At 38.6% G+C, this 13,108-nt stretch overlaps 1 protein-coding gene across 1 annotated transcript in view; it reads right to left on the bottom strand.

Moving 5' to 3' along the window:
• The window catches only part of LOC142759514 (putative cation-transporting ATPase 13A4), a 74,461-nt gene that overhangs the window by 30,759 nt on the left and 30,594 nt on the right, over positions 1 to 13,108 (bottom strand). Inside the window, exons 13-19 of the mRNA XM_075861760.1 lie at positions 12,355 to 12,416; positions 9,128 to 9,278; positions 8,932 to 9,018; positions 8,650 to 8,806; positions 2,947 to 3,064; positions 792 to 916; positions 207 to 361 (exon numbers count right to left, since the gene is read on the bottom strand). Of these exons, the coding sequence (XP_075717875.1) occupies positions 207 to 361; positions 792 to 916; positions 2,947 to 3,064; positions 8,650 to 8,806; positions 8,932 to 9,018; positions 9,128 to 9,278; positions 12,355 to 12,416 (855 nt within the window). The remainder of the gene's footprint in view (positions 1 to 206; positions 362 to 791; positions 917 to 2,946; positions 3,065 to 8,649; positions 8,807 to 8,931; positions 9,019 to 9,127; positions 9,279 to 12,354; positions 12,417 to 13,108) is intronic.

Below are 13,108 nucleotides of genomic sequence, written 5' to 3'. Positions count from 1 at the left end.
TTAAAAAAAACAAAAACTGCAGCAAAAAAAACTTGAAAATAGATTAAAAAAAATGTTGGCATTTCAAAATCTGCCTGACCTGTCCCATTTTAATTTTTTTTTACATTTTAATTAATGTCTCTACATTTGATGGGCTACTTGTATGAAAACAAATACTTGGGCACATTTAATAAAAATATTAAAAAACAAATTTAAAAATGGCCTACTTGTTTTTCATCCTCTGGATACTCTAGAAGATTCCAAGTGAGAGAAGCTGGAGAAGAGCCTTCAGGTCCACTGGCTTCGACCAGAACCACTTTGCTTCCCTCCGGAATCATTCCACAATTCTTTGCAACAGTGGTCGCTGTCTGTATGTTGTCACCTAAAACACAATAAGTACAATAATATTGTGAAGCTTTTCATGCTCATCAAGAATTTTATATACGCATGTATTTCACACGGCTGTTGTTTCAACGGACCGTGTGAAGAGTCTGTTGAAAAATAGAACATGTTCTACTTTTTTGATGGATCCAACGATAGACTCAAGCCTCTGGGAATCCATGAAAACGGGACCCACACAAGTGCAACTCAGACGTGAAAAGCTGCAATTTTTCACGTCCGAGTTTGCTCTAGTTCGTGTGAATTTGGCCTTAGTTTGGGTTTCTGTCTAACTAGATTTCATCCTAGTGTATATGCATGTGAAGGCGGAGAAATTCCCTTTTTGCTGTGCTGATGACAGGACTAAGGGATAAAAGATTTACATTCTAAATTTAAATTCAGTGTTTCACGCTGTTTGTTGTGTATATGCATACCTGTGATCATAAGAGTTCTGATGTTTGCTGCATGCAGTTCCTCAAGCACCATCGAAGTTTCTGGTTTAAGACGATTTTCTAATATCAACAAACCAAGGAACTCCATATCTCTTTCAACTTCTTCCCTTCAGGGCAACAGAAACAAATAAGCACATTAATGAATTAGAGCAATATGAAAAAATATTTTCCGCTTGTAGATGTGCAATATTACTTTTTTCTGAAAAAAAACATAGCATTTTCTAAATTTTACAGGGTATAAAGGAGAAAAAGTACCTAAACATTTGTAAAGCAATTTCTCCTAATTACGGCAATACCCCATATGTGGTAATAAACTGCTGTTTGGACCCACAGCATGGCTCAGAAGGGAAGGAGCGCCATTTGGATTTTGAGGTGCAGATTTTGCAGAATTGGTTTCTGGGGGCAATGTCACATTTGCAGAGCCCCTGAAGTACCAGTACAGTAGAAATTCCCCAGGTGTGATCCCATTTTAGAGACTATACCCCTAATTAAATTAGCGGTGTAGTGAGCATTTTGATCCCTTATACGTTTTATAGATTTTATTAGAATTGGGCCATGAAAATGAAAAAAAAAATTTCCCACAAGGAATACAGGAGAAAAAACACCCCAAAATTTCTTACACAATTTCTCCTGAGCAAGGAAATACCCCAAGGCCATATGTGGTTGTAAATGTCTATTTGGACACACGGCAAGGGTGCAATTTAGTTATTGGAGTTGAGATTTTACATAATTTTTTTTGACACCATGTTGCATTGCGCTGAGGTATCAGTACAGTCAAAACCCCTTAGAAGTGAACCTATTTGGGAAACTACACCCCTTTAAGGAATTTATCATGAGGTGTAGTGAGCATTTTGACCCCACATGTTTTGCAGAAATTATTACACAATAGATGTTGGAATAAAACTGGGGATAACGGAACAAGAGAAGGACCTCTGTATTTTAGTAACAAATAAGCTAAGCAGCAGCACTCAATGTCAGGCAGCAGCTACAAAAGCAAATAGGATTTTAGGCTGTATAAAAAGAGAGATAAAAACCCGGGATTCAAATGTAATATTGCCATTCTATAAATCCCTTGTAGGACCACATCTAGAATATAGAATTCAGTTTTGGGCTCCATATTGTAAAAAGGACATAGGAGAAATGGAGAGGATTCAAAGGCGGGCAACGAGATTATTAAATGGGATGGAAGGTGTCGCTTACAATGAAAGGCTAGAAAAATTGGGCTTGTTTAGCTTGGAAAAAAGGCGTCTTAGAGGGGATCTTATTAACATGTATAAGTATACGTGTGGTCAATACAGAGAACTAGCACATGATCTGTTCCTTCCAAGGACTCTACAAAGGACCAGGGGACATACATTGCGTGTAGAAAAAAGACATTTCAGACATCAATATAGAAAAGGGTTCTTTACAGTTAGAGTGGTCAAGCTATGGCATGCCCTTCCCCAAGAGGTAGTGATGGCAGATACTATGTCAGCATTTAAAAAAAGGCTAGAAGCTTATTTACTGACGAATGGCATTGAGGGTTATAGTAAATCTAGCAAAGAATGATGGGTAATTTATTGAGAAAGGTTGAACCTGATGGACCTATGTCTTTTTTAAACCTATGTAACTATGTAACTATGTTGCGGATTGAAAATTGCCATTTTTCCACAGATATGCTATTTCACTGCCCAATATGTTGTGCCCAGCTTTTAGTACTGGAGACACACACCCCATAAATTGTTAAGCGGGTTCTCCAGAGTACAGTAATACCCCATATGTGGTCATAAACTTCTGTTTGGGCACAATGCCAGGCCCAGAAGGAGCGTAATTTGGCTTTTTTATTTAGTGTCAATTTGTGCATGCATATTTTCTGAAGTTTTTGAAGTCGTAAAGTGAAGCCTATGGAAAAAAATGGCAGAAAAAAACTACATATTCAGAGCATGCTGCGTTTTCTTAAAACACTCCACTGACCCCAAAAATGTTACAAAAAACCACAAACCAAAACACTGTGTATGTAGGACTTCTCATATTTTACCATAGACTTTAAAGTTACATCTAGCAGTAGCGTTTTGGGGGAAAAACTTGCAAAAACTACTGTGAAAAGAGCCATGAGAATGCAAGTAATCTCTTTGTGGGACTACAGCCTTATACATACCTTTCAATGCTTTGTAAGTCTTTATTATTGTCATTCTTCAGAGCTTTGGAGGCTACACCAATGACTCGTAAGCCCTGAAATGTGTAGCGCTCCAGTTCTTTCAAAAATCCACTGGGAACTTTAACAGGACAAAATGAATATGTTATATACAAATTGATTTCAATGGGTTATTTTTAAATTTAATTCATTCAATCTTATGAACACTTATTCTTAATGTTACTACTGTATATATTAAACAAATACATTTTCTAAATAATGATAGAAAATGGTGATGATATTAAAGAGTTTACAATGCTTTACTTCAGTCAGCACATATTAATAACAGAGATTCTATTATTAAAAATTACTATATTATACATGTTTTCTTAAGTATTATATTCAGTGGACTAAATCTATTTATATATCTCAGTATATTAAAAATAAAATTAACCCCTTCCCGCAAAATCACGTACAGTTACGTCATGGGAGATGGACTGTTCCCGCATCTCCACGTAACTGTACGTCATGGAGATGAAGCTGGCTCAGGAGCTGAGCCAGCGACATCACCGCCGGGTGACAGCTGTATGTTACAGCTGGCACCCTGAGGTATCGGCCAGGACCGGAGCTAGCCTCCGATCCGACCGATTAACCCCTCACATGCTGCGTTGAATAGCGATCGCAGCATGTGAGGAGTTTATAGCCACCGGCGCCCCAGCAACGTGGTCGCTGGGTTGCCGGTGGCTGCAAAGGCGATCGGAGGGCTAATGCTTACCTCCCGGTCCGCCAGGGACGGAATCCTCCTATGCCCCGTCGTCGGCGGGGCCCAGGAGGCTTCCGGTACCATTGGCAAGATGGCGCCGGCTCAGCTTCCGGCTCAGAAGCTGAGCCGGCGTCATCAGCAGTGGGTGTCCGTATGTTACAGCGGCCCCCCCGATCTATCGCCAGGAACAGGAGCTAGCTCCGATTCCTGCCATTAACCCCTTCGATGGAGCGATCCATTGTGATCGCTGCATCCTAGAGGTTTGTAGCAAATCGGCAGCCTTGCCACGCGATGACAAGGCTGGCGACTGCTACCATGGCAACAGGAGCCCTAACAATGGACTCCTGTCTGCCATTACGTAAGCTGATTAGGCCCCGCCCAGAGGTGGAGCCTGATCGGCTTGCTGTCAGTGAACAACTGACAGTTCTAATACATTGCACTACATAGGTAGTGCAATGTATTAGAACATCAAACAAACTGTTGGACCTTCAAGTCCCCTAGTGGGACTAAAGAAAAGTGTAAAAAAAAGTGTCAAAAAAGTAAAAATAAAAGTTGTAAAAAATACAATAAAAGTTTCAAATAATAACACAAAACACAATCGCCCTTTTTCGCTTATCAAGTCATTTATTATTGAAAAAAATAATAAAGCCATACATATTTGGTATCGCTGCGACCGTAACGACCTGAACTATAAAAATATTATGTTATTTATTCCGCACAGTGAACGCCGTAAAAAAAATAACTAAAAAATACTGACATAATTGCTATTTTTTGGTCACTTTGTCTTCCAAAAATTTAAATAAAAAGTGATCAAAAAGTCGCATGTACCTAAAAATGGTACCTATAAAAACTATAACTCGTCTCGCTAAAAACAAGCCCTCATACAGCTCCGTCGACAAAAAATTTAAAACCGTTATGGCTCTCACAACTTGGCGACAGAAAAAATCCATTCTCTTTGCAAAAGTTATTTTATTGTGCAAAAAGTTGTAAAACATAAAAAGTGCTATAAATTAGGTATCACCGGAATCGGACTGACCCGCAGAATAAAGGTAACATGTAATTTATAACACGTGGCGAACGCTGTATAAAAAGAACTAAAAAAATATGCCAGAATTGCTGTTTTTTGGTCACCTTGCCTCCCAAAAAAAAAGGGTAACAAGTGATCAAAAAGTCGCGTGTACCCCAAAATGGTACCAATAAAAACTACAGCTCGTCACGCAAAAAAAAACAGCCCTCATACCACTACGTCTATGAAAAAATAAAATTAGTCAAGGCACCAATAAGCCAGGAAATAAAAATATGCAGTTGTGCCGGCCCGAGGGGAACGTTTCTTCTGTTTCAAGTGGCGAATTATCAAGGCCCCTAAAATTAGGGATCCAGGAAGGGGAGGGCCCAAACATATCTGCTGGAAGTGAGGGTGCCCGTATTATACCAGGACAACACTTTCCCAGCAAAATTCCCCAAACTTCAAAGGTGCGGAGTGCGGACCAAAAGGGGAATCAGTAAAGACCATTTATTAGTGCGACACCGGCGTGTGCAGAAAGGATTGTGTCACAGCATAACACACATCTATGGATTATTTTATTGGTGTTTTTTACCCCACTATACCACCTGACTATGCCCCTTATATACTCCGCCCGCCTTACATGTGCCCCCACATTATAAACGGAAACACCAGTAAGACTCCAAACAAAACTACTACAAGCAAAATCCACGCTCCAAAAGCCAAATGCCGCTACCTCCCTTCTGAACCCTACAGTGTGCCCCAACAGCAGTTTACTTCCACATATATGGCATCGCCATACCCGGGAGAACCCTTTTAACAATTTTTGGGGTGTGTGTCTCCAGTGGCACAAGCTGGGCGCCACATATTGGCATATCTATTGAAAAAACATTTTCACTCTGCAACATCACGTGCACACCAATTTCTGCTAATCACCTGTGGTGTTAATATGCTCACTACACCCCTAAGTGAATACCTTGAGGGGTGTAGTTTCCAAAATGGGGTCACTTCTGGGGGGGATCCACTGTTTTGGTCCCACAGGGACTTTGCAAATGCGACATAGCGCCCAGAAACCAATCCAGCAAAATCTGTACTCCAAAAGCCAAATGGCGCTCCTTCCCTTCTGTGCCCTACTCTGTGCCTAAACAGCAGTTTATGACCACATATGTGGTATTGTCATACACAGGAGAAGTTGCTTTACAAGTGTTGGGGTGCTCTTTTAAATTTATTTGTTGAGAATATGAAACATTTTCAGCTAAAACTACGTCTTATTGAAGAAAAAGGATTTTTTTTATCTTCACTGCCCAATTCTAATAAAATCTATGAAACACCTGTAGGGTCAAAATGCTCACTACACCCCTAGATGGATTCCTCAAGGGGTGTAGTTTCGTGAATCGAGTCACTTTTGGGGAGTTTCCACTGTACTGGTACCTTAGGAGCTTTGCAAAAGTGACATGGTGTCAAGAAACCAATCCAGCAAAATCTGTGCTCCAAAAGCCAAATGGCACTCCTTCTCTTCTGATCCTTGCCGTGTGCCCAAACAGCAGTTTATAACCACAAATGAGGTATTGCCGTACTCCAGAGAAGTTGCTTTACAAATGTTGAGGTTCTTTTATTCCTTTATTTGTTGAGAAAATGAAAAATGTTGAGCTAAAGCTACGTCTTATTGGAAAAAAAGGATTTTTTTTATCTTCACTGCCCAATTCTAATAAAATCTATGAAACCCCTGTGGGTTCAAAATGCTCACTACACCCCTAGATGGATTCTTCAAGGGGTGTAGATTCCTAAATGGAGTCACTTTTTTGGTGTTTTCACTGTTTTGGTCCCTTAGGGGCTTTGCAAATGCGACGTGGTCTCCGCAAACCATTCCTGCTAAATTTGAGCTCCAAAAGCCAAATGGCGCTCTTTCCCTTCTAAGCTCCGCCGTGTGTCCAAAAAGCCGTTTATGACCACATGCTGGGTATTGTTTTACTCGGGAGAAATTGCTTTACAAAAGTAGTGGTGCATTTTCTCCTTTTAGTCCTTGTGGAAATTAGAAGAAATTCGCTAAACCTACATTTTCTTTGAAAGAATGTAGATTTTAATTTTCACGGCCTACTTTTAATAATTTCTGCAAAAAACCTGCGGGGTCAAAATGCTCACTATACCCCTAGATAATTTCCTCAAGGGGTATAGTTTCCAAAATGGTGTCACTTTTGGGGCATTTTCACTGTTTTGGTGCCGCAAGAGCCTTTCAGACCCGACATGGAGCCTAAAATATTTTCTAATAAAAAGGAGGCCCCAAAATCCTCTAGGTGCTCCTTTGCTTCTGAGGCCGGTGCTTCAGTCCATTACCGCAGTAGGGCCACATGTGGGGTATTTCTAAAAACTTCAGAATCTGGGCAATAGGTATTGAGTTGCGTTTCTCTGGTAAAACTTTCTGTGTTACAAAAAAAATAGATGAAAAATGAATTTCTGCAAAAAAAAAAAGAAATTTGAACATTTCACATCTACTTTGCCTTAATTCCTGTGAAACATCTAAAGGGTTTTGAATACTTTGAGGGGTGAAGTTTTTAAAATGGGGTGACTTATCGAGGGTTTCTAATATATAAGGCCCTAAAATCCACTTCACAACTGAACTGGCCCCTGTAAAAATAGCCTTTTGAAATTTTCTTGAAAATGTGAGAAATTGCTGCTAAAGTTCTAAGCCTTGTGATGTCATAGAAAAATAAAAGGATGTTCAAAAAATGATGCCAATCTAAAGTAGACATATGGGTGATGTTAATTAGCAACAATTTTGTGTGGTATTACCATCTGTCTTACAAGCTGATACATATAAATTTAGAAAAATGCAAATTTTTGCAATTTTTCGCTACATTTTGGTGTTTTTCACAATTAAATACTTAATGTATCGAGCAAATTTTGCCAGTAACATAAAGTCCAATGTGTCACGAGAAAACAATCTCAGAATCGCTTGGATAGGTAAAAGCATTCCGGAGTTATTACCACATAAAGTGAAACATGTCAGATTTGAAAAAATTGGCTGTCCTGAAGGCCAAAACAGGCTGTGTCTTGAAGGGGTTAATATATGCGTTGACATCACCTTCCATTGATTCATCCAATGGACTGTGCCGGACTGTAAATATACTCATAGCAGAGTAGGACAAGAAAACCGCTTGGAAGTTGTAATGGCGGGGTAGGGAGACAGACAGGTGAGCCCTAATCTACCCGCCACTCAGTCCCTGCCTACTTGCAACGGCCCGTCCTAAGTGACGGCATACAACTGGGCGACGGTCCCTACGCTCACTAAGTGCACGACAGACAAACAGACAAGGGTAACAGAAGATAAGGGAAATGGGGCTGTTGCCCACGGCAACCCCGTGAGCAACAAGAGTAGTGAACGAGCTGAGTCAAACCAGGAGTGGGCGAGGTACAAATCGCAGAGCAGGAGAATAGTCAGTCAAGCCAGGGTCAATATGAAGCAGAAGACAAGTAGAAAGCAGCAGCAGCAGGGCCAGGAGACAGACTGAAAGAATCACAGGCAAAGGAGGAGCAGGAAGTAAAGGTATAAATAGACAGAGGGCGGGAGCTAGCTCCGTCTGGCCAGGCTGTGATAGGCTCTCCCACTCCTCAGCCTCCCAGGCTGATTGGTGGAAGAAGGGGTCACTCGACCAGACTTAGGAGCAGGTGCAGAGTCAGTAACCACGGGCGTCGACACAGAAGCTTTGTCAGGCAGATCCTTGATCCTTTACAGAAGTAGTCAAGAATGGTACGGTCCCCATGTCAGGATATTTTTGATTTTTCAAAAAATAAATTTACTTTGAGAATTATTTTATATTAACAGTTCTATGAAATATTCCCAGAACAACAAACATGGTTTCTAGTAAAGAAATATAGAAGATTCATTGTACATCCTGAAACATATAACCTAAGGTGTTCTTATTAACGTCCTAATAGACATTTATTTTTATTAACATAATACCTGATTCTATTGTACAAAAACTGGCCACCATCTCAGGAGCTCCCTTCATGTAGACGATCAACTCATCCCCTCCAACACCCTCAGTAATAACAGACATACGTTGCATGACAGAAGAGAAGGGGTATTGCAATATAATTTTTATTCCCTCCATATTATCCTGTTAAAAGTCAAAATGTAGTCACATGTGTGATTTCTCCAGTGAATATATCACATAATATATGAATTTTAAAAAAAAAGGTAATAAAAGTTTGATAGTGATTAATTGCTTTAGGATTAGGATACCTTAATTTTTGAGTTGGACCCAGGTCGAATAGTAATATTTTGGGAAGAGTGCCCATCATTAACATCTGAAATGGCGTCCTCTATTACCTGAAAACATTAAATGTCCCATCATAAGCAGATACTGTTATATACTCATATTTTACTTATATATATCCCCAAGACAATCAATAATGATGGTTTATCATAAAAGCCTTACCCAGCCGGTGGCTTCAAACATTTTCAGATCCAAAGGATCACCTTGTAATTTCCCATCAAGCATGATCAGAGAATGACAGCACGTCATTGCAGCAAATAGGGGTCCCCATGAGAGTTCCTTAATGTCTTCTTGAGTAATCATTGTCTGAAAGCTAAAAAATAAATAAATATAGAAATAATGTAAAGGGCCTGTTCACATTTGCGTTGCAGGCTCCGTTAGAAATTAGAAATCGGAAACAATAGTGATGCATGCTGCTCCATTGTTTCCGGTAAAATGACGGACACCCAGCCAGAAAGCCGACGAAACCCAGTGAAGTCAATTGGTTCCATCGGCTGCCAGCAATATCCGTTGTGCAACGGAGCCGCTGCTTCCGGCTTTTCCCTTGTTCTGCTTCTCTTACGGAGAAGAACAACAGAAAAATCTGAACAAGTAATTCTGTATCAGCTGGTGGCACATAGTAACATTGTTTGTAAAATTGAAATAAAATAAAAAATCCATAAAGTTTAACCTATTGTCCTACAATATTGATAAATAAGAAGCACCCATGCGGCAGATGCCTATTTTCACGTAAAAGCGAAAAAAAAAAAATCCTTCCTGACTGTTATGGCAATTAAAATAAATTCCTAAGTGACAATCTATGTAATATACTGTAGATAGACTGTAATATTATATTTTACAAAAAAGGAATTGAAGGATTAAACTAAACAATCAAACTACTGTATATATGGCGGCATATAATAAGAGAAAAGTAAAAAGTCACAAATTTTAGCGCAACTTTGGAGTGAGACAAAATGTGTGACTTTTTTTACGCTAGAAAACGGCCTTAAATCTTTGATATACTCCCCCTATTATTCCATGTGTGGTCTGACGATTAAATATTTTCATGACCGGTACTATTTTGGACTTTCATCCACACAGAAAATGTTCAAATTTTGGAATGCTGCATTCTAAAGGTGATATTTGTTTGTTTCTTAGTCTACCTCAAAATTTTTGTTTCCTTCTTGGCGGGACACATGGGGCTCTCTTGTTGCAATGACTAGGTTTGTGAAGCCTAATATGTAGGAGGTTATTTTGTATGCTGTTTTAGCATGTGAGAAATATAACTTTGCATTATATGGATGCTTGCTTATTATTTAAAATTGGAGCACATGTTAATACATTTTGTAGGTCTTTTTGGGGTAAAATGAAAGAAATTACAGTTTTTCTAATTTATTCAAGGTGTTGTTAAATGAATAATGTTTACCCCAAAAATTAATCCTCTAAGGGTGCAATCACACACATCAGATTTTGTTGCAGAACTTTCTGCCACTGAAAATAATTTCTATTCATTTAAATGTGGTTGTTCTTCAAGTTCCATTCAGATGAATGGAACTGAATTTTAATTTTTTTTTTTAATAAGAATATCAAACAAAGTTATACATTTGTGCAGTAACATATCAAAGTTTGGGCAAAAAAGAACTATAATATACATAAAACAACTAACTAAATTTTACCCACCAAACCCACCCTCAATCCAAATGATGGCTGGGGAATGAAACAGAGCAAGAAAAAAAAAATTCTCTCCCTCCTCTCATAACACATCACAACAAGGCATTACACCATATTCAATAAATCATTACTAATTTATCCCATATTTTAACATTATCTATTTAATTTGATGGTCTCCATATTAATTTTATAAAACATTTAACACGATGATAAGTGATTACTTATTATTACGTTTTCAAGACGCGTTCAGTAATGAGCTTCTACCTCATTAATGTATGAGGCGACAATTATCCTACTGCTAAAGGAAGCCACAGATAAGCGGTTGACCAAATCTTACCGACCAATCTCTTTAATGAATTGTGACACTAAAATACTGTCCAAGATTTTAGTAAGTCCCCTTGTTCGGGTTATTGGTAGTTTGATACATGAGAATCAATCAGGTTTTATGCCCCGCGGATCAACATCTATCAGCATAAGGTTTTTTTGAAATTTCATGTTCCGCGTACTGACGATGGGGATTGCTCTTTAATTTAAACTTAGACATGCAATACAGTGTGAACCTCTAGATCGTACACAATGGTGTACCACTCACTATTGGCTGACCCTTGAGAATATTCTTGTATCTCCACTACCCAGGAAATGTGTATATATAGAATTTACAATGCACTTCTGCGGGCTTCAGATAGAATCTATAACAAGGCTAAGTTCAAACTACCATTAACATGCTGAACTTTTGTTTCCGTGAAAAAAAAACGGAAACCTAGTTCGAATGGAGACAAATGGAAAGCAACTGAAACAAAAGAATTGCCATTGAAATCAATGGTAATTCTAACAGAACCGTTGCTTTCCGTTTAATCTTTCGATCCTCTGTTCCTCTGACGAAAGAGAGGTAAACATATATTAACGGTAGTGTGAAAGAAGCCTTACTATCGTTATGATTAGGGGTTTGAGCAAATTGTTGATCTGTCGCTTGATAAGTGGATTCAAGTTGAAAACAATACTAGGCTCAGTTGGCTGAGCCAATAAGAGAGGCCAATTCAGGTTTTTCTTCTTAATCAAGCTTATTTAACTCCATGTGTTCTTCATAAAATTGGATATTATGATAAAAATGCATGCTATAGATGTGGCTTACCAAATAATGATTTTATTTATTTGCTTTGGCGTTGTTCTTAGATACTGGGCCTTAGTTATGGACTCTATCATGGAAATTTTCAAAATTAACTTGGAACCTAGATTAGAGATATACATACTGGGGAAACTTGATATTGCCGATCCTCACCTCACCTCAAAACTGCAATCTCCTGAATTGCTTAGTCCTATTTGAAAAATGTATATATATTCATAGGGGTAACTTAGAGCTTTTTCATAAAATATTGAACTGTTTTTTAGTCATAGAAATTTCTGAAACAAAATCTGTCGCATGTGAATCCACCCTAATTCTCCTGTGCATAACAATGTTAAATATGTGTATGTATTCTTTTAGCCCATTAATTTGAGTGGTGTGGTCTGGAAGGGGCTAATATGCATAACAGTAAAACTATGTTCTCATCATGTGCATCTTTCCCACTCTATGCATTTTATGTTTTTCTTTGTCTTAGCAGCAGCTATCTGGTACTATAACATCTAGGTAAACAATATCCACAGCTTTACCAAAACCTTACCTGTATATTTTATTATAATTCTATGTTAAATAATTGTTTTGATGTCCAAAAACCAAACAAAATGTATGTAGGCTGTACCTTGAACCGCCTGATGGTATCACACCCATTAAATCAAGACCATCTTCTGTTAAAGTACCAGTCTATAATATGAATAAATTAAATGTACAGATATTTAATATTAACAATATGAAGCAGTGCAGTTAAAAATTGTAGAAAAGTGACATAAAGCAGCAGTGATCATGCCCCCCCCCCCCATATTTATCGATATCGAATTTAGTTGTGATCAATATCCAGGGTTTTGCATTCTTATGTGATGAGTCTCAACTCTTTCTTATAGGGAATGTGCCATCAAATTGTAGATTAGAGGGTAACTAAATGATATAATTGGAAGCAGCGAACCTAATACTATTTTTTTTCCTAAGTTATTAGTCTTTTATTTTGCTTTGCGGCGTGCTGCTCCACGGCAACGAATCGAGCGAGTAATATATACAAAAGAGTTTGCAGAAGTATCGACGTCGGTGTCCTTCCGGTGAAGTCCAGCTGATCAGGAAAATGCGTTCCGGAAGAAAAGGACCTTTTTCAAAGCAGCGGGAGACAAGGAGGACAACGCAGACTGAGATGATTTCAGGAACAGTGAGTATGAACTTCTCCACACTTAAGCACCTTGCCAAAAACAGTACATTCAATCCAGTAACATCCACTACATATAGGTCAGCAGGAATGTTGTGGTCCACTCTGCTGGACGAGTCTTTAGCACATGACAAGATGTACATTAGCAAGAGGAGCGTTTTTAATAAAACCTCTAAACGGCTCCACATGCTCACTGAATTGA

Source organism: Rhinoderma darwinii, chromosome 4 (assembly GCF_050947455.1).
Source record: "Rhinoderma darwinii isolate aRhiDar2 chromosome 4, aRhiDar2.hap1, whole genome shotgun sequence".
Lineage (NCBI taxonomy): Eukaryota > Metazoa > Chordata > Amphibia > Anura > Rhinodermatidae > Rhinoderma > Rhinoderma darwinii.
This window is presented reverse-complemented; position numbering and strand designations above follow the sequence as displayed.